At 61.3% G+C, this 17,543-nt stretch overlaps 3 protein-coding genes across 6 annotated transcripts; 2 read left to right on the top strand and 1 right to left on the bottom strand.

Moving 5' to 3' along the window:
- Nucleotides 1-625: 625 nt before the first annotated feature.
- On the bottom strand, nt 626-11,300 carry NOL9 (nucleolar protein 9). Of its 2 annotated transcripts, none has more exons than XM_074924728.1 (12): nt 11,143-11,300; nt 6,983-7,208; nt 6,709-6,836; nt 6,409-6,547; nt 5,760-5,856; nt 4,906-5,003; nt 3,973-4,134; nt 3,505-3,793; nt 2,552-2,663; nt 2,013-2,190; nt 1,265-1,398; nt 626-954 (listed from the first exon to the last, which is right to left on the bottom strand). In XM_074924728.1, the coding sequence occupies exons 1-12, from the start codon at nt 11,173-11,175 to the stop codon at nt 826-828; spliced, it is 1,725 nt and encodes a 574-aa protein (XP_074780829.1). In that variant the 5' UTR covers nt 11,176-11,300; the 3' UTR covers nt 626-825. The 2 variants fall into 2 exon arrangements, with proteins under 2 accessions (XP_074780829.1, XP_074780828.1); XM_074924727.1 differs by lacking the exon at nt 11,143-11,300 and adding an exon at nt 7,285-7,476.
- On the top strand, nt 7,546-12,191 carry TAS1R1 (taste 1 receptor member 1). Its single transcript, XM_074924726.1, has 6 exons — nt 7,546-7,722; nt 7,801-8,107; nt 8,367-9,143; nt 9,549-9,761; nt 10,153-10,273; nt 11,197-12,191. The coding sequence occupies exons 1-6, from the start codon at nt 7,577-7,579 to the stop codon at nt 12,126-12,128; spliced, it is 2,496 nt and encodes an 831-aa protein (XP_074780827.1). The 5' UTR covers nt 7,546-7,576; the 3' UTR covers nt 12,129-12,191.
- On the top strand, nt 12,188-17,510 carry ZBTB48 (zinc finger and BTB domain containing 48). 3 transcript variants are annotated; one of them, XM_074924730.1, is made up of 10 exons: nt 12,188-12,739; nt 12,825-13,048; nt 13,734-13,845; nt 14,234-14,326; nt 14,574-14,660; nt 14,986-15,140; nt 15,653-15,789; nt 16,122-16,286; nt 16,377-16,465; nt 16,550-17,510. In XM_074924730.1, the coding sequence occupies exons 1-10, from the start codon at nt 12,311-12,313 to the stop codon at nt 16,844-16,846; spliced, it is 1,788 nt and encodes a 595-aa protein (XP_074780831.1). In that variant the 5' UTR covers nt 12,188-12,310; the 3' UTR covers nt 16,847-17,510. The 3 variants fall into 3 exon arrangements, with proteins under 3 accessions (XP_074780831.1, XP_074780830.1, XP_074780832.1); XM_074924729.1 differs by having other exon boundaries at nt 12,188-12,972; XM_074924731.1 differs by having other exon boundaries at nt 12,188-12,972; nt 15,023-15,140; nt 16,550-16,693.
- Nucleotides 17,511-17,543: the final 33 nt, after the last annotated feature.

The raw sequence follows: 17,543 nt of genomic DNA, 5'->3' as shown, positions 1-17,543 counted from the left end.
AAAAGTAAAAAAAAAAAAGGTTCCTCCAGTCTCTCCCCATGAGGCAGAGAGCAGGCAGCGGGGCAAGCCCGAGGGCCCCGGGGGGCCATGCAGCACGCAGGGGGGACATGCTCCCCACTCTCACCCCGTTTGGCCCCTGCTCATAGCCCAGTCTAGTTAGACCGAGCTGCGCAACACACCTGAGCCGGACGCAGAGCTCTTCCCAGACCCGCGCTCGAGGTGCCGCACTGAAACCGCAGCAACAGGGCGCGCGGCCGGCGCGAAGCAGCATCGCCCGTGTGAGCCGCGGCGGCAGGAGCCGAGGGCGAGCGGCCGCCTCCATCCGCCCTCAGCCACCCCGAGGAGAGGGAGGACCTTCCGCCCTCCTCCTTCCTCCATCTCCCGAGCGAAACACCCGCCACCACCTGTCAGCCGCAGCGCCAGGGACAACCCCCGACCCGCGCCGGTCCCCAGGCCACCAGTAGCCCAGGGCTACGGCTACCGTGCGGTTGTGCTCAGGCCGCAGCGCCGGGAGCGAGGGGCAGACTCCGACCGGGCAGGGCTGCTGGTCCGGGGCCGAGCGCGCCTCGTGGGGACAGTCGCGGCCAAGTCAACGAAGGCTGAGGAAAAGAATTCAAACCAAACCAACGTTTTTAATAGATATTTATTACAAAACACCAAAATACAAACCGAACGTACAAAACATTGTAAAAACCGGGCAGGCTGTAGGTATCTACACCGGGCACCTGCGAGGGTCTCCTGCAGCCCCGGAGTCCCCACGGCCTCTGGGACCACGCCTGGCTCCTGCCCACCTCCGCAAAAACCGACTCCGGGCTGCCCCGGGCTTCAGGTGAAATCACACTCGAACGCGTACTCCCTCCTCTTGAAATGCTTCTTCTTTTTCAGCTTCCCAGACCCCAAGATGCTGTAGTTATAATCGGATGTGACATAGGGGATCTCCCCCTCAACTGCTTGCTAGAAAGAGGGAAAACAAAACCAGAGACGGGTTTAAGAACGCGGATCTCCACGGGAGCGGGACACGCTTTCCTCTGCAGCCCGACAGAGCCAGCAGAAAGGAGCGAGCCAGCGCCGAACAAACCCCGCGCTGGTATCCGAAACTCGACAAGAACGCTCTCCTCTCCCTTGTTTCTGTGCGTTAAGGACAATCTCCACGAGAGATAACCGTCTGCTAATGCCCAGACATCTCTGGGCACGCAAAAGCCTCAGGAACAGGAAAAGAGAAAACCCGCCAGCAACTCCCTGCCTCTTCCCACGCAGCTCCCACCTGGCCCACAAGAACGCAGTTTGGGATGGCGACGTTGCCAAGGAGCAGACAGTTCACCAGTCTCAGGCTCTCCGGAGGCACTGGCGTCAGAACGTGGTAAAGCTTCTTCTCCATCTCAACCCCTCGCACAATCCCTGAAAAAAAGTACACACAAGGTTCAGTCTTAACTCCACCTGATTATTTTGGACGATATAACCAGACGCAGCCAAAGCTCTCTGAGAAAATGGCTCTTCTAGAGCCAAGGGAATGATCTGAGACACGTCTCTAAAAAGACATGCACCGCTGTATCCCGCTCCTCCAGTATCTCAGTGTACGCGGGACCTTCCCAAACCACCTGTTCCTGCTCACTGGTACATGCCTACAGCAACTCGAGGAGCTCAGTATCAAACTCTAGGTCAGAACCGTAACAAATCAAGTCGTGGAAGGAAACTGAAACACAACTAGAGGAATTTTGCATGAGCCGCCTGCAATCTGCTTTTGAGAACGTGAATTGGGAAAGCAAGTAAATTGCCAAGTGACGAGGAGTGAGAGAAGGGAGCTACAACAGGCGCCGCTCAGCGCCGCTCCCACAAGGTCATGAAAACCAACGGGCTCGAAGCACAGCTCGTAACGGAAGAGAACACACAAGGATTCTCCTCTCTCATCCCACTCCTGAAAGAGTTTTTGAAAGCGGAGGCGATTCCGTCACCCTACGCCTCTCTGTCAAAACGCCGAGGCGAGGAGCCGAGGGCCCCCCGGGCTCGCTCACCAAAGCCGAGGCAGTCGCAGACCGGCGTCTGGGTCAGCAGCACCGGCCCGTCGCTCTGGCAGCGGATCTCATCCGGGATCCGGCAGAGCCCCACCCAGCTGGCGTTCACCGCGTACATGATGTTGGTAGGAGCCACGTCCGTGTGAATAACCCTGAGGGCAACAGCATTGAAAGGTACCTGAGGGGGGACAAAAAAGAAAAAAACCGTTCACCAACTCAGTATCAATTTAGTTTGAGTTCAAAGATAACGCTCAGCACACAGAGCTGAGAGCCCCCAACCCACACCTACAGACAGGCACGATCTCCGGCAAACAGAACAGTTTCAACACCAACACTGACCGCACAGAAACCGCGTGCCACACTGACACCTGAACAAAACCCTCACTTCCAGATACGCCAAACAAAGCCGTTATCTCTTTGCAGATTACAGAGTGTCTCCCCCCTCTTCCAAAAACCATCTGCAGTACGGGCAGAACTGTCAATCGCTACGAGCCGGGCTCTCCGCTACATCTCCAAGGCTTTCAGAAACGTTTGTTTACCTGATACGGCACAAGACTGTGCAGCGGAAGCACCGCCCCGATGTCCGGGGACTGCAGCTGCCCCAGGTAACCCAGGATGGACATGTCACGCAGGATGCCGCTGTGGACTCGCCTGGAAAAACAACCCCAAGTCAAGGGAAGGCAGCAAAAATAACCACAGTGACTCAGACCAGACACCCGGGCAGTCCTGAGCACGCCAGGCAGCACGAGCTGCTAGTCCACTAGTTTTTAAAACTTCTACCCCTGGGAAAATTTAGAGCTATGTTTTTGTTACCTCTGAGGGATTTAGGGCACTGTTTCAACTTTATAAAGGCCTTAATTAACAAGGGGTTTTGTGGGGTTTGTTTTGATTTTGTTTGTTACATTTTTTAGGGGGGTTTGTTTTGGTTTAAGTCTGTTATTTAGATAATGGCTCCATTCTCCAACCCTGATGTCCACACACCTTTCAGCCATGAGAAAGTTATACATTTATTTTCTTGAACAGCTCAATAGTGAATACCGAGTCAAAAAAAAGCCCTTAAAATTGGCAAGAAAGACCCAAGATCCGGAAAAATAAATATTTCAGAGATGCTCAATGTATCAGAGAAATTAAGAGATAATCTGATCATGATCTAGGTCTGTAAGAATGGGTAAGGAACCTCCCAATTAAAGAAAAGAGACCTAATATTCCACGATTCCAAGTGGAAGTCATGTCCAGTGTAAAAGTCACTGGGACCAGGGAGGAACAACTCCCCACTAACCTAAAAACCCAACCCTACACAAACCTCCCCCAACAGGACCCCCAAACAAAACACCCAGAAAACCCAAACAAGCAACACCCAAACATACCCTGCCAGTGAGTAAGAGCTCTGCCCGATGGAGCTCCCAAGGCCAAAGCAACAAGAGCCTTTCCAGTCAGGCCTAGGCTTTGTTAAGCTCACCGACCACCCCGTAGCACTAAACCTTCTACTTACGCTTCGCCAGCAACTCCTGCTCGAGGGAACTCGGGGTGGACATACAGCAGCTTGTAGTCGGGAACCGAGGCGTCTCCCTCCCCTTCAGGCGGCTTCCAGTGCTCCGCCCCAGCCGTGCCCATCTGCTGGCACTTGCCTTGCTGTTTGCCTTTGGTGTAGAGGCCGGGAGTGAGGTGAACGTACTCCGGGGTGAGCGGAGCCATGGCCTTCCAGTCGTACACATCCATCTGAACAATGTGACTGGGCGACAACAGCCGAATGATATCAATCAGAAGCAGCAACCCCTCACCTTTAGGGAGCAGAGAAAACACAATTGCTGCCACTACACCAACAGCTGGGAACACTGTTATGGAAGACCAGTACTAGCTGTACTGGGGTGAGCTGCATTTTATAAAGCGCGATGGTGCATCACTACAGTTATCACCCTCCTTCAGCACCACCTCCTGAGAACAGATTTATCCTGTTTACCTTTCACCCAGCCCATAGTGTTGATGATTAAAGGCATTTCCTTCTTGTAGGAGCTGAACACACACTTCACGACATCAAGGTATCTTTCTGTGTCCTGCTCACAACTGGTCTGCCCGTAATACACCATCTTGCGTGGCGTTTGTTGATGAGTGAAGGGTGGACCTGAAAAAGCCAGCAGAAAACCTCTGGTTGTTCCAGTACGTCAAATCAAAAAACTCCCATCCCTGTAGCACCCACGTGCAGTCTGTCCTCTTTTTACATGCTAACAGTCCTTCTCGTACAGCTCGCACCCCTGGAGAAACTCTCCTGTCACTTGCAAGACTCCATGCTAGTTCCGTCTGTTTGGGGTTTGGGGTTTGGGGTTTTTCTTCTTGTTTTAAATCACTGATTACACACTTGTGAATTTTTAAACAAGTATCTTCTATGACAGGCTATCCAAAAAGTAAACCAGTCTGGCCACATCCTTTTTAGACAGCAATCCAAATCCACAAGACCACAAATATCAGCAACTTCTCGGGCTGTAGGGTTTTTTTACGCTCATAACAACAGCCCCCAACCTATGTGGATCCACTTTCTGTTTCTCAAGCTAGTTTTACCTACAGATACTAAAAACTGGGAAAGATTTTACCAGAGAAAACTTTCAAATCAGAAAGTCTAAAAATCTACTTTGACATGCCACAGCCTGTCCCATCACCTTATAAACAACTATTTTCTCTCTTCATAAAAGCAAGCAGGGAGAATAGCTGCTTGGCAAGACTTTCACGTGGAGCTTAAACGCCCCCAGCAAGGAAACTTTAACAGCCGTCGGTTTGTTTTCTACATGCGCTTTCGACAGATGCGGCAACTTCCCCTGAAGTACAGCCTCTACTCAGAAAGCACCTTCAGGAAATGAAACCGGTTTCTGGCAACAGCAGAAAACGGCAAAACACGTACCAAGAATTGGCTCTGTTACGTTACTTAAAGACACGCATCCAGGCGGCGTAAATTCGGTTTGACCTATGTCACATTCCATATATTCAACTGCGGGAAGGCTGCAGTGAAAGAAGCCTGTTTATTAGCATCCGCTAAAAAAAGAGACAGGACACAACCTGGAACACATCACAAGCACAACCTGATTTTGTTCCAGGCCGTCAGAATTAAAATTCTTGAACACAATCAGACCACCACTTGTCTCTCTCCTTCCCTCATTTGAGAGGGCATTAAACAAGAACACAAAAGGTTCACCGATGGTTCAGCATTCGATTACAAAAGCTCCATACCCATCCAGCTTGAAGGGAAGTAGCTACAACAATAACCCGAGGTGGTACTAAAACTAAAGAGTGTACCATCTCTCCCTTGTTGACTGGGCAGCCCGAGACCAGCTGTTGGAGATTTTGCAAACTTAATAATCTTTACTTTAAGCATGCAGTAGTCTGGAGAATAAGCGTCTACACCCTGCTCTGCCAAGAACGCTCAAAGACACTAACAAATGAGAATTTACTGCGTGTTTCAAAGCGTTGTAACTCCCAGTTCCTTACAGAACCCTAACTGCTTGGTGACCAGTTAGTTCAAATACTCCAAGACGGCAATTTAGTAGTATTTCAAGATAATTGTTTCAGTAGTCAACTTCTCAGAAAGCAACCCAAGACAAGAATTACTATTGTTCTAAATTTTCATTTGTTTGTTTTAAACAGAAATCCACCTTCCATTCGGAACAGCTTTTCTGAGAATCTTGGCAGGCAGTTTTCTTCCTCCTCCTAAATCCCAAGCAGTACTTAAATAAACTTGTAGAATGTGAAAAGACTCACCGATTCAGTAACAGATTAATCAGATATCTGTTAAATGTCGATTTCCCGGTGTTTTTCGGGCCACACACCAGAATCATGGGGACACCTTCATCTTCCGCTGGAAAAACAAACATACTCTGAGATGGACCGATGCTGCCCGTTATTCTGATGTGCAATGTTCATGTGAATTTGGTTTTTTAAAAAAAAAAGCCGAAAGACACCGTATCTGACTAGGATATTTAATTAAGTGGAAAAAACCCTGTCGTGTTAAGCGTGCCAGTCAGTGTAAAGGGAAAAGGCTGCTGAAGTGAGAGGTGAGCTCTAGCACTACAACCCAGCATATAGGAATTCCCTATTGCTCACAGTGTTTTAGATGTTGCTGGATAAAGGGGAAGTTTTTCCACCTGCTACAGAAGAGAGCAAAATGAGTTCTGGTATCAGACTGGGAAGTGCCTTTACAGCAGCGAGCTGTCTGTCTGGCAGGAGAGGCATAAACCCATGAGAGGCGATGCATGAGCTCGGGAGTCCCCGTATTTACGGGAAAAACACGACCCTCGACCAGTGCCTGTGCAGGACATGCTCTCCCTAACTTTAACTCGTGGAAAACCGAATGGATTTCCCTTCTTCAGGCTACTAAAGCCCCCAGGCTCGCCGAGCGCAGGCCACTCACCACAGCAGGCTTGGATCAGCTCCTCCAGAGCCACGAACATGCTCTCTGACACCAGCAGCCCACGGTCGGGGCTACACTTGACGATGCCAACAGACGCCAGAACGGCATCTTCCGGCGTGAAGCTGGATTCTTCCTTTTTCTGGGGAGGAGGGAAGCGTGTTCTGGGGCGTAGCTGACGCCGGCAGGCACGCCAAGCGGGGCGGCCGCCCCTCGCCCTGCGCGACGCCCGTTTCGGGAAGGCGGTGGCCGCCCCGCCGCTGCCCGGTTGGAGCGGGCACCGCGACACCCTCCGGGTCTCACCTGGGGCTCGAAGAGCCGCGAGAGCGGCGGGTGGCTCAGCAGGAACCGCGTCACCGGCGTGTCCAGGTGCTCCAGCAGCACCACGGCGCACTCTGGCGAGAACCGCGCCATCACCTTCACCCGCGCCTCTGCAACGGGACGGGGGGGGGGGGAGAAACGCCGCCCTCAGCCCGCGCCGCGCGCGAAATGGCGGCCGCCCCGCACCGCGCCGCGCGCAAAATGGCGGAGCGCAGGCGGCGGGCCCTCCGCGCCCCCCCGCCCGGTCGGCACTCACGGCGGCGGACGCTGTGCGCCCGCATGGCGGCGCGGGCGGCGGCGCGGAGCTGGCGGAGGTCAGCGGCGGGCGGGCGGTCGGCGGGCAGCGCCTCCAGCGTGAGCGCGCAGTGGGTGGCCGGCGAGAAGACCGGGAGCCCCGGGTGGTGCGAGGCGACGGCGAAGCCCAGGAGGCGGACGGCGCCGTAGAGGCAGCGCAGGCGGCACTTCCCGGTGAAGGTCAGCGACTGCGGGGACAGGCGGGAGCGGCGGTGAGGAGGGGGCGGCGGCGGGCGGGGAGCGGCGGGGCCGGGCGCTGCTCACCTGCCGCGGCGCCAGGAGGAGCACGGCGGCGCCTTCCGCCGCCTCCACGGCCGCCAGCCCCGGCTCGGCCGGCGGCACCATGCCGGCGCGGGCGAAGGAGGCGGCGAACTCCCTCCAGGCCGCCTCCGCCCGGCCCCCGCGGGACGGGGCCCGGCGGGGGCGGCGGGCCGGCGGGCCGCGCCGCGCGGGCATGGCCGCCTCAGCCTCCCTCCGCCTCCTCCGGGGCCGGCCCTCGGCTCGGCGCCGCCCGCCCCGTTAAGAGGCGCGGCCCGCCGCCCGGCGCCGCCCCGCCATGCCGCTGCCCGCCCTGCTCTGCCTCTGCGCGGCCGCCGCCGCCTCCTTCACCCGCCGCGGCGACTACCGCCTGGCCGGGCTCTTCCCGATGCACAGCGCGGCGCCGCGGGCCGCGGCCCGGCCGCTGGTGGACGGCTGCGACGAGTGAGTCCCCCTCGCCCCGCGTTTTCCTCCCTCAAAACCGCGCCTCTCCCCCGCAAACCCTCTTTTGCGTTCGCGCAGCGCCGCCACCTTCAAGAGCCACGGCTACTGCCTGTCCCAGGCCATGCGCTTCGCCGTGGAGGAGATCAACAACTCCAGCGCTCTGCTCCCCAACGTCACCCTGGGCTACGACATCCACGACACCTGCTCGGGGCCCGCCAGCCTCCACGCCACGCTGCGCGCCCTCGCCCGCAAGGGCGGGAGGGAGGTCGCGGTGCTCCCCACCTTCCGCCGCTACCAGCCCGAGGCGGTGGCCGTCATCGGGCCCGACAGCACCGAGCTGGCCCTCACTGCGGCGGCCGTCCTCGGCGTCTTCCTCGTACCGGAGGTAAGCGCGGCTCCCCTGGCAGCCGGAGACCCCGAGGAGCCGTGGTTTGAGGGAGGACGGACCCGGAGCTGAGGGCACGGGCTGAGCTGCACGCGCAGCCCCTCTGTGCAGGTGCTGGCCCGGCTCCCCCCGCAGCCGAGGCCGGACTGGCGGCCGGCTCGCTGTCCTGCAAAGGCTCCTCTCATGGCAGCGCATTTGGCTCCGGGTCCGCCGCCGCCCGAGGGGAGCGCGACCCCCTGTCTCCCGGCTCCCTTTGCAGATTAGCTACGAAGCCTCCTTGGAGACGCTGAGCCTGAAGCGGTTCTACCCCTCGTTCCTGCGCACCATTCCCAGCGACAGGCAGCAGGTGAAGGCCATCTTCCTGCTGCTGCAGCAGTTCGGGTGGGCTTGGGTTGCGCTGCTGGGCAGCGACAACGCCTACGGCAGGGACGGTCTGGACGCTCTCTACAAGCTGCTGAGTGCAAGCGACGTGTGCGTTGCCTACCGAGGCATCATCCCCGTCAACAAGGACGCCAGCAGCCCGGAGCTCCACAAACTGGTCAGAATCCTCACAGATGTCAGGGTCAATGTCACCGTTGTCTTCTCCAACAGACGAAGCGCCCGTCCTTTCTTTGAGGTGGTGGTCCAGAGGAACGTCACGGGCATGGTGTGGGTGGGCTCTGAAGACTGGTCTTTATCCCAAACAGTCTGGGAGGTGCCTGGCATCCAGCGTATCGGCTCGGTGATTGGAGTGTCGGTCGAGAAGACAGAGCCCACGATGCTGGAACGTTTTGAATCTTGGAAGACGGCGGAGGAAAGCGCTGCAGCTGGCTGTGCCGGCCGTACGGAGCCGGAGGGGGGAATGGGAGGGAGCGCCCAGCTGGACTGCACCCAGCGCTGCACCGGCTGCCACTTGCTCCCCACTGCCCCCAACACGTACGATGCTCAAGCCTCCTTCAACGTGTACTCAGCCGTGTACGCCGTGGCCCACGGCCTCCACGACCTGCTGGGCTGTGCCTCAGGGGTGTGCAGCAAAGGCACAGTCTATCCCTGGCAGGTAAGAGCGACAAAAGGAAGGACCTTCCTTGTGGAAGAGGATCCATGAGGATCCTTCCTCCCAGGGAAGGATATCCCCCTTGAGCCCAGGGGTTTTCTGTCCCTCTGAAAGGCTCGTGTCCCAGCCAAAGAGCCTTGTGGGCTTCAGCTGCCCGTAACAGTCAAAGCAGCCTGGACCTAGACCCAGATGCCCACCCTAGATCACTTCTGTTCCTCTACTGCCAGCCCCTTGCAGAAACCTGGAAGAGGATTTCTGCAGCTGGACATACACTAGCTGTTGGGGGGGCGGAAAGAGGAGCCAGAGCAGAGAAGAGGCCCTCCAGCACATCCCCTCCAGAGACAAGGCACTCCTCAGTGGGAGGCTCGTCATCGGGAAGGGCTCTTCTCTTACTCTTCTGTCTTACAGCTCCTACAAAAAATCAAGCAAGTAAACTTCACCCTGTACAAGAGCCGCATCTCTTTTGATGCCAACGGGGACATTCATAAAGGCTACGACATCATCGTGTGGAACTGGAGCGGCCTGAGCTGGGCTTTCGATGCGATAGGAACGTTCCGTGTGAACCCCGACAGGCTGAGCATTGACCAGGGCAAAATCCTGTGGCATACGAAAGATCTCCAGGTACTGTTCTGCATCCACATCTCATTTACTGCTTACTGCCGAGACAGCTACACCCCCGACACCGCCAGTTCTGGTGTATTTCCCCATAGCAGGACAAAACTGAGGGCAGATGAAGGCGGTACGGGGGGTGATCTCTGTTCTGGCTATCAGCTTTCATTCTTCTGAAAACCAAGCAGGGCCCACGAACCGAAAAGGCTCCTAACTTTTACTTTAGAACAGTCTCATTTTCCCACCACCTCTGTAAGACCCGCAACGTGGCAGGCTCTTGGCTCCTGCCCAGGGTCTGTCCTGAAAGCCGGCAGCAAGGTGCCCGCACCCGGCCCGGGCCTGGCGCTCCGCGAGGCGTCCTGCTGCCGCCCCGCCGGCCTGACCCTTGCCGTGCTCCCGACAGGCTCCCCCCTCGGTGTGCTCCCAGGCCTGCCAGCCGGGGGAGAAGCGGCTGCAGCAGAGCCGCCACCGATGCTGCTTCAGCTGCGTGGCCTGTCCGTCAGGAACCTTCCTGAACAGATCGGGTCAGTACGCGCCGAGGGGCTGCTCCCCCCCTTCCTTCCCACTTGGCTCCCCTGCCCGGTGCCTGCCTCCTCCTCTTGTCCGCTCCTTGCTTCCATCTCACCGTTCCGCCAGCCTCTCTCTCCCTCCCTGTGGTCAGTAAAAGCCTCTAGGCTGACCTCAGCGTGGTTGGTCTGACTCCTGTTTCCTTACCGCTGAGGTATGCAAAGCCCTGCGCTCTCGGGGGAGCGCTGCCCACAGGGCCCTTCTCCCATGGCCAAGGGACACCCGGCCAGACAGCTGCTTCCTGCACCACATCCTCCGGGAGGGAAATTCGACCCGGTGGTTGCCTCTGTGCCCCAGATGGCACTCGGGGCTTCCGCACCGCGCGGTCACCAGCAGCTGGTGTATGGAAATGTCTCCCAGCTGGGACAGGAATCTCCTGACTCAGAGCCACTGGCCAAAACGACAAACCCCTTGCTGGCAGCTGGTCGCCTGGCAGCCTCGTCCTGTGCTTGGGCTGAGGGGAGGGGGTGGAAACGGCCAGCGCGAGGTAACAGCGGGAGCGGAGAGCCCCCAGACACGGCCTCAGCATCACCCCAGCCTGTGGAGGCGGGGCTGCTGCAGACCCATCCCGGCCTTCGCAGGTTGCTGCTGGACACGCAAGCCCCTTCCCACCCGCAGCCCGTGTGCCCCTGAGCCTCGTGCCTCCCAACCCAAGCAATGGACTTTTGGGAAGCCCACAGAGGGGGACTTCTGGAGGGGGGTCTTTTGGGAAAAGAGCCCTCTTGCCCTCTCCACTCCTCAAGGCTGGGAAGCACCCAAGGGGAAGGAGCAGGATGCGAGGAGGGGGCAGCGAGGGCGGGGTGCTCCACCGCTGTAGGTCTCTTACCAGGGTCTGTGGTGTGCGAGGTGCTGTCATCATCCGGGCTCATGTCCTCCACAGACCTCTACAGCTGCCAGTCCTGCGGGGTAGACGAGTGGGCCCCAGCGAGGAGCGAAGCTTGCTTCAACCGCACCATCGAGTTTCTATCCTGGTCTGAGCCCATCTCCTGGGTGCTGCTGACCTCCACCGTCCTCCTCATGCTGCTCATGGCAGGGCTGGCCGTCCTCTTCGCCCTAAACGCTTCCACGCCAGTGGTCAAGTCTGCGGGCGGGAAGATGTGCTTCCTCATGCTGGGCTCTCTGGCTTGCGCCTGCAGCAGCCTCTTCTGCTACTTCGGGGAGCCCGCCTGGCACACATGCCTGCTGCGGCTCCCCCTCTTCGCCATCAGCTTCACCGTCTTCCTCTCGTGCGTGGCAACACGCTCCTTCCAGATCATCTGCATCTTCAAGCTGAACGCGCGCTGGCCGGCCCTCTACGAGGCCTGGCTGCGGCGCAGGGGGCCGGTGCTCTTCGTCTCTGCCAGCTCGGTGGCTCAGGCCATGCTGTGCCTGGCCGCGGAGGCCGCCAGCCCCACGGCGCCGCAGAGGGACTACGGCGCGTCGGTCGAGCGGGTGGTGCTGGAGTGCGCCCCGAGCACGGCGGCGGGCAGGACCGCCGCCATCGCCTACACCGTGCTGCTCAGCACCTGCTGCTTCGCCCTCAGCTACGCGGGCAAGGACCTGCCCGCCAGCTACAACGAGGCCAAGTGCCTCACCTGCAGCCTGCTCCTGCACCTCGCCTGCTCCGCCGCCGTCCTCTGCACGCAGGGCGTGTTCCGCGGCCGGAGCGAGGCGGTAGCGCGGGTGCTCGGCGGCCTCTGCACGCTGGCCGCGCTGCTGGGCGGCTACTTCCTCCCGAAGGCCTTCGTCATCCTGCTGCGGCCGCGCCTCAACACGCCCGAGCACTTCCAGATGGCGATCCAGCGCTACACGCGGCGCCTGGCCGAGGCCTGACCCGCCGGGGGACGCGGGGCCCGGCCCGCCGCCGCCGCCGCCGCCGCCTCAGCGCGCGCAGCCCGCCTCTCCTGCACACGTCACGTCCGGCGCGCCGGCCTCCGGCGCGCCCTGACGTCACATCCGGCGCGCTGCCAAGATGGCGGCGGCAGCGGCGCGCGGGGCCCGGTAGCGGCGCGGCCATGGCGGCGGCGGCGGCCCACAGCGTCCGCGTCCTGCGGGAGCTGAACCGGCAGCGCGCGGCGGGGCAGTTCTGCGACGCGACGCTGGGCGTGGGCGGGCGGGAGTTCCGCGCCCACTGGCCGGTGCTGGCCAGCTGCTCCCGCTTCTTCCGCGCCCGCGGCCCCGGCGGCCCGGTGGCGCTGCCCGAGGGCCTGGCCGACACCTTCCAGCTCCTCCTCGACTTCTTCTACACCGGCCGCCTGGCGCTCACCGCCCACAACCGCCCCCGCCTGCTCGCCGCCGCCGAGCAGCTCGGCGTGCCCGACGCCGTGGCGCTCTGCCGCGCCTTCCGCCCCGCCGCCCCCCGCCAGCGGCCCCGCCGCGCCGCCCCGAGCCGCCCGGGGGAGGCGGACATCGCGGCGGCTCCCCCGCAGCCCGGCGGGCAGGCGGTGCGTGACGGGGGAACGGAGGAGGGCGAGGGGGAGAAGGGGGTCGGCGGGGCGGGCGCGGTGACGGCCGCCTGTTCCCTCGCAGGCCACCCCCCCGGCCCCGGAGGCGGCGGAGGGCGGGCGGGGGGACAGCGAGGCCGAGTCCCTTCCCGAGAAAAAGGCCCTGCGGAACAAAAAGACCCCCCCGCCGGGGAAGGCGCCCGGCAGCGCGGGGACGCCGGGGAGCAGAAAAGGTACAGCGGTGCCGGTCGAGTGCCCCACATGTCATAAAACCTTCCTCAGCAAATATTACCTTAAAGTGCACAACAGGTAAACGCTCCGGCTTCTCCTTCCCTTGCGTCCGCGCGTGGGGCCCCGCACCCCCCCCGGCTGCGCCGCCCCTTCCCGCCCCAGGGGGGTGGGCGACTGGCCCCAGCGCCTCAGCGTCCCCCACACGGACCAGGAGGTCCCCGGGGCTGGGGGGCGCGGAGCTGGGGGGGTACGTGGCTGCGAGTCGCTGCCAAGAGCCACCGCGACTGTCCCGGGCGTCCGCCCGCGGGGGTCGGAGCAGCCCGGCCCAGAGAGGCGCCGTTGGGGCTCTCGGGGACGCGCTGGCTGCGGGTGGACGACGGCAAATCGTCCTGGGCCTTCAAAACCCGCCCGGGCTGGCGGGGAAGGGGCCTGGGTTGGGGGGTCGCAGGCGCTGTGAGGGGCCTCGGGGTCGATAACCAAGAGCGAGGCGGGTGCCGTCAGACGCGGCACGAGCTCGTCTGCCAGGGGCCAACCTTAGTCCTGCGGAGCAGAGGCGCCAGCAGCTTCGCTGCGCTCCGACGCCAGCAGCAAAGCCGGTGTCAAAGGCGGGTTTTGGGTGAATGTTGGCGCTGGGGGATGTAAAAGCTGCCTGGTCCTGCCCTGTCCTGTCCCAGTTCCCTCCCAGTGTCCTCGCCAAGGCCGTTGGCGTGTCTCTGCCGCCGGGCTGGCGGTGACGGGTGCTCTCTGTTCCTGCTCTCCCCAGGAAACACACTGGAGAGAAGCCCTTTGAGTGTTCCAAATGCGGCAAATGTTATTTTAGAAAAGAGAATCTCCTGGAACACGAAGCCAGAAATTGCATGAACCGATCGGAGCAGGTACGTCCGGGAGGCTGCTGCTGGCGGGCTGGGAAGCGGCTGCTGTTTTGCAGGAGCAGGATCGGAGCTTTTTTCCCGGCCGCAGTCCCTGTCCCGCTCAGATACTGAACAAAAACCCCTCGGCCCCCCCCTGCAGCAGCTGTAGCACAGCCAGGAGCCCCCAGCCCGCTGCCAGCGGGGACGGCAGCAGCTTTTGTCTAATTTCGCAGGCAACTCTCCTTTGCTCTGGTTTTCCCAGCGCACCAGGATACTCTTTGTACCGTAAAAGACCCCGATCTCTGCGGATGCGGGTTAAACGTCACCACCAGGTCCCGGCGCCGGCCCGAGCCGCGGGCTCGCGTCGGACTCTCGGCTCTGCAGAAGCCGACGCCTTGCCCGTCTCTTGCAGGTTTTCACGTGCTCGGTCTGCCAGGAGGTGTTCAAGAGGCGGATGGAGCTGCGGCTGCACATGGTGTCACACACGGGGGAGATGCCGTACAAGGTCAGCGACGTCCCTGCACAGCACGGAGGAAGAGGGGACGAGCCTTTCTCTTTGGGGCAGCCTTTCGGGGGCCGAGCGCACCACTGAGGGTCGTTCCCAGTCTCCAGCCGGAAGGAGCTCCAGGGCCTTCTGCGGCCTCACCAGGATTTGTGCTCCCCTGCCCGGCACGCTGCCGGTCCTCTCCTCGCACCAGAATCGCTGTCTGGGGGCGGCTGGAAGCTGACCCCCCCCTTCTCCTGTCTTTCAGTGCTCCTCCTGCGCCCAGCAGTTCATGCAGAAGAAGGACCTGCAGAGCCACATGATCAAGCTGCACGGCGCGCCCAAGCCCCACGCGGTAAGGGGGGGGAGCAGGTGGGCCGCGGGACGTTGGGAGGGAATCGCCCTGCGCTCAGGCCTGGCCTAGGGAATGGGGTCCCTTCAGCGAGGTGGGGAGCTCCAGAGCTGCTGGAAACTGTTTTTTGGGGGTACAGGAGCAGCCCTTGTCATTTTTTTGGCTGGTCCAACCAAGTACTGAGCAGCATTTGGCCTTTGTCAGGCTGCCTCGTCCCACGAGGCGCCTCGGAGCCGGGGGGGCCGCCGCAGGGAGCGGGGACGGGTGGGTCTGTGGCGGGCGTGCCCGGGCGAGCTGCCTAACCCCACGCTCCTCTGTGGCCTTGCAGTGCTCGACCTGCTCCAAGTGCTTTCTGTCTCGGACAGAGCTGCGCCTGCACGAGGCCTTCAAGCACCGGGGAGAGAAGCTGTTTGTCTGCGAGGAGTGTGGGCACAGGGCCTCGAGTCGCAACGGCCTGCAGATGCACATCAAGGCCAAGCACAGGTAGGATGTGACCCGCATCCTCCCCCGCGGGCCCGGCGGGGCGCTGCTGGGGAGGGGAGGGGGCTGGAGGGCGGCGAGCACCCTCACCCCGGCAGTGCTGGGCTGAAACTTCTGCCAGAAATCTGGTGCGGGGCCAGCCAGCGGTCTGCTTTCCGCCCTTCCAAAGGAAGCGTTGGCGCTTCCTCCAGGCGTACGGCCGTAGTCACAGGGGCGACGATCAGAGCCCGTCAGCCCGGCTCATTCCTGCTCCTGAAGGGGCGAGTGCGCACCAGCGGCTGCTCTCCACGCCGCGCCGCAGCCTTCTGTTTCCTGGGCTGGTTATAACACCTGAGGCCGGGGGGAGTCTCCAGCCCGTGAGCCTGTGGCTGCAGAACAGCATTTGTGGGCCACCAAAATACTTGAGTTTGACATGGGCTGAATCAGGATTTAATTCAAGAGCCCTGGGCGGGGAGCAGCGGCGAGCCCGAGGCTGGCACAGGCGGAGGTGAAGGTAACGTTTGCCCTGCCTGCAGGAACGAGCGGCCCTACGTCTGCGAGTTCTGCCACCACGCCTTCACGCAGAAAGCCAACCTCAACATGCACCTGCGCACGCACACCGGCGAGAAGCCCTTCCAGTGCCACCTCTGCGGCAAGACCTTCCGGACACAAGGTACCCCCGGGCGCGCGGCTGGGGCTGGCAGCCGCGGCAACACCCGCCCTCTCCTGCCCGTTCCCCCCCGGAGCAAAGCCCCGCTCTCGGGAGCACGCGCTGACACCGGGGAGGGCGCGTTCCCGCTCTCCCCGTTACCCTCCTGGCACAGAAGAGCAAGGCAGTGCTGAGCCTGCCCTGGTAAGGCTCAGCCCGGCCCAGCGGGCCGCTGCTTGCTCCGAGCCATCCAACCCAGCGGGCACACGGAGCGGCCACGCAGTCTCAGGGCCCGTCCGCCGGGCCGGGGGGGGCCGCGCCGCTGACCCGCGGCTCTCTCCCTCCGCCGGCGGCAGCGAGCCTGGACAAGCACAACCGGACGCACACCGGGGAGCGTCCCTTCCGCTGCGAGTTCTGCGACCAGCGCTTCACCGAGAAGGGGCCCCTGCTGCGGCACATCGCCAGCCGGCACCAGGAGGGGAGGCCCCACTTCTGCCAGATCTGCGGGAAAACCTTCAAAGGTAACGGCCGGGCCGCCGAGCTTTCGGCGCGGCCCGTTGGCAGGCGCCCCCCCGCCGCGGGTGACCGTCGGCCCTCGCTTCCCCCCCCAGCCGTGGAACAGCTGCGCGTCCACGTCCGCCGGCACAAGGGCGTCAGGAAATTCGAGTGCACCGAGTGCGGGTACAAGTTCACGCGGCAGGTGAGGCCCCCCCCGGCCCCGGCGGAGCGCGTGGCCCTGGCAGAACCGCCCCCATCTCCCCGCTCCTCCTCTTCCTCTTCTCAGGCTCACCTGAGGCGCCACATGGAGATTCACGACCGCGTGGAGAACTACAACCCCCGGCAGCGGAAGCTGCGGAACCTGGTCATCGAGGACGAGAAGGCCGTGGTGGTGGCGCTGCAGCCGCCCCCGCCGCTCGAGGTGGGCTCGGCCGAGGTGATCGTGGAGTCGCTGGCCCGCGGGCCCCTGCCCGAGGAGCTCCCTGTGCAGAGACTCTGCTCCAACGAGAACTTCTCCCCGGCGGACGTGATCGAGCAGTCGCTGATCATAACGACGACAATTCCCGAGGACTGTGAGGCGTAACGCGGGCGCCCGACCGCCGCGCAGCCTCGGGCTGGAGCCGACGCCCCTTCCCCGCCAAGCTCCCACCACGGCTGCAGGGAAACGAAGCCCTAACGAGGGTCTAATCGGGTCTCAAATGAAGAAATAAACACGAAGCTACTCCCAACAGCTACTGAAATAAAGGTACGTGTCCCGCACGAGGTGGGGTGTGACCGAGGACTCCGGGTGTGTAATACTGTGAATTTTGAACGAGCTCTCGTGTGTGGCTGGAGGAGCAGCCGGCAGCTCTGCCGTGGGTCTGGGAGCTCGGGATTAAAGCTTACCTTGCCAGGACAGCGCGGCTCTGCCCCTTTTTTCAACGCCTCCTCTGTTACATTTGTGCCTTATTTCTACTTTGGTGCGTCAGGCTTCTGTTAACTGCTGTTTCTTTACCGCTGCGGAGGCGGGGCGGGACCTGCGTCCTCTCTCCACGGGGATCATTTAGCTCTTCCTTAACCTGAAAAGCATCACCCGAACGGTGCCCGCAGCTCCGCTTTGTGGGGATTTCCGTGTCCAAAATAACACAATCAGGGGTTGCTGCGGCATTGACCCTTCCCTGAGCGTTCCCGGGGCGGGGTGGGGAGATCACCCCGTGTCCCCGCACACCCCGATGTCACCACCACGCTCCCCCCCTTCCCCCTTTACTCACCGAGAAGGCAGAAAGTCGCCGGTTTAAACG

This window comes from Athene noctua, chromosome 22 (genome assembly GCF_965140245.1).
Source record: "Athene noctua chromosome 22, bAthNoc1.hap1.1, whole genome shotgun sequence".
NCBI lineage: Eukaryota > Metazoa > Chordata > Aves > Strigiformes > Strigidae > Athene > Athene noctua.
The sequence above is the reverse complement of the archived record's forward strand: the minus strand, read 5'-3'. Positions and strand labels throughout refer to the sequence as shown.

Excerpts from the sequence above, each read along its gene's own strand:
- NOL9 (XM_074924727.1), bottom strand. The coding sequence starts at position 7,476 with ATGCCCGCGCGGCGCGGCCCGCCGGCCCGCCGCCCCCGCCGGGCCCCG. Across the intron at positions 7,209-7,284 it reads TCCTCCTGGCGCCGCGGCAG|TCGCTGACCTTCACCGGGAA; the intron begins GTGAGCAGCGCC and ends CTGTCCCCGCAG. Across the intron at positions 5,857-6,408 it reads GCTGATCCAAGCCTGCTGTG|CGGAAGATGAAGGTGTCCCC; the intron begins GTGAGTGGCCTG and ends TTGTTTTTCCAG.
- TAS1R1 (XM_074924726.1), top strand. The coding sequence starts at position 7,577 with ATGCCGCTGCCCGCCCTGCTCTGCCTCTGCGCGGCCGCCGCCGCCTCC. Across the intron at positions 7,723-7,800 it reads CTGGTGGACGGCTGCGACGA|CGCCGCCACCTTCAAGAGCC; the intron begins GTGAGTCCCCCT and ends GCGTTCGCGCAG. Across the intron at positions 9,762-10,152 it reads GGCATACGAAAGATCTCCAG|GCTCCCCCCTCGGTGTGCTC; the intron begins GTACTGTTCTGC and ends TGCTCCCGACAG.
- ZBTB48 (XM_074924729.1), top strand. The coding sequence starts at position 12,311 with ATGGCGGCGGCGGCGGCCCACAGCGTCCGCGTCCTGCGGGAGCTGAAC. Across the intron at positions 14,327-14,573 it reads CGGGGGAGATGCCGTACAAG|TGCTCCTCCTGCGCCCAGCA; the intron begins GTCAGCGACGTC and ends CCTGTCTTTCAG. Across the intron at positions 16,466-16,549 it reads GGTACAAGTTCACGCGGCAG|GCTCACCTGAGGCGCCACAT; the intron begins GTGAGGCCCCCC and ends TCCTCTTCTCAG.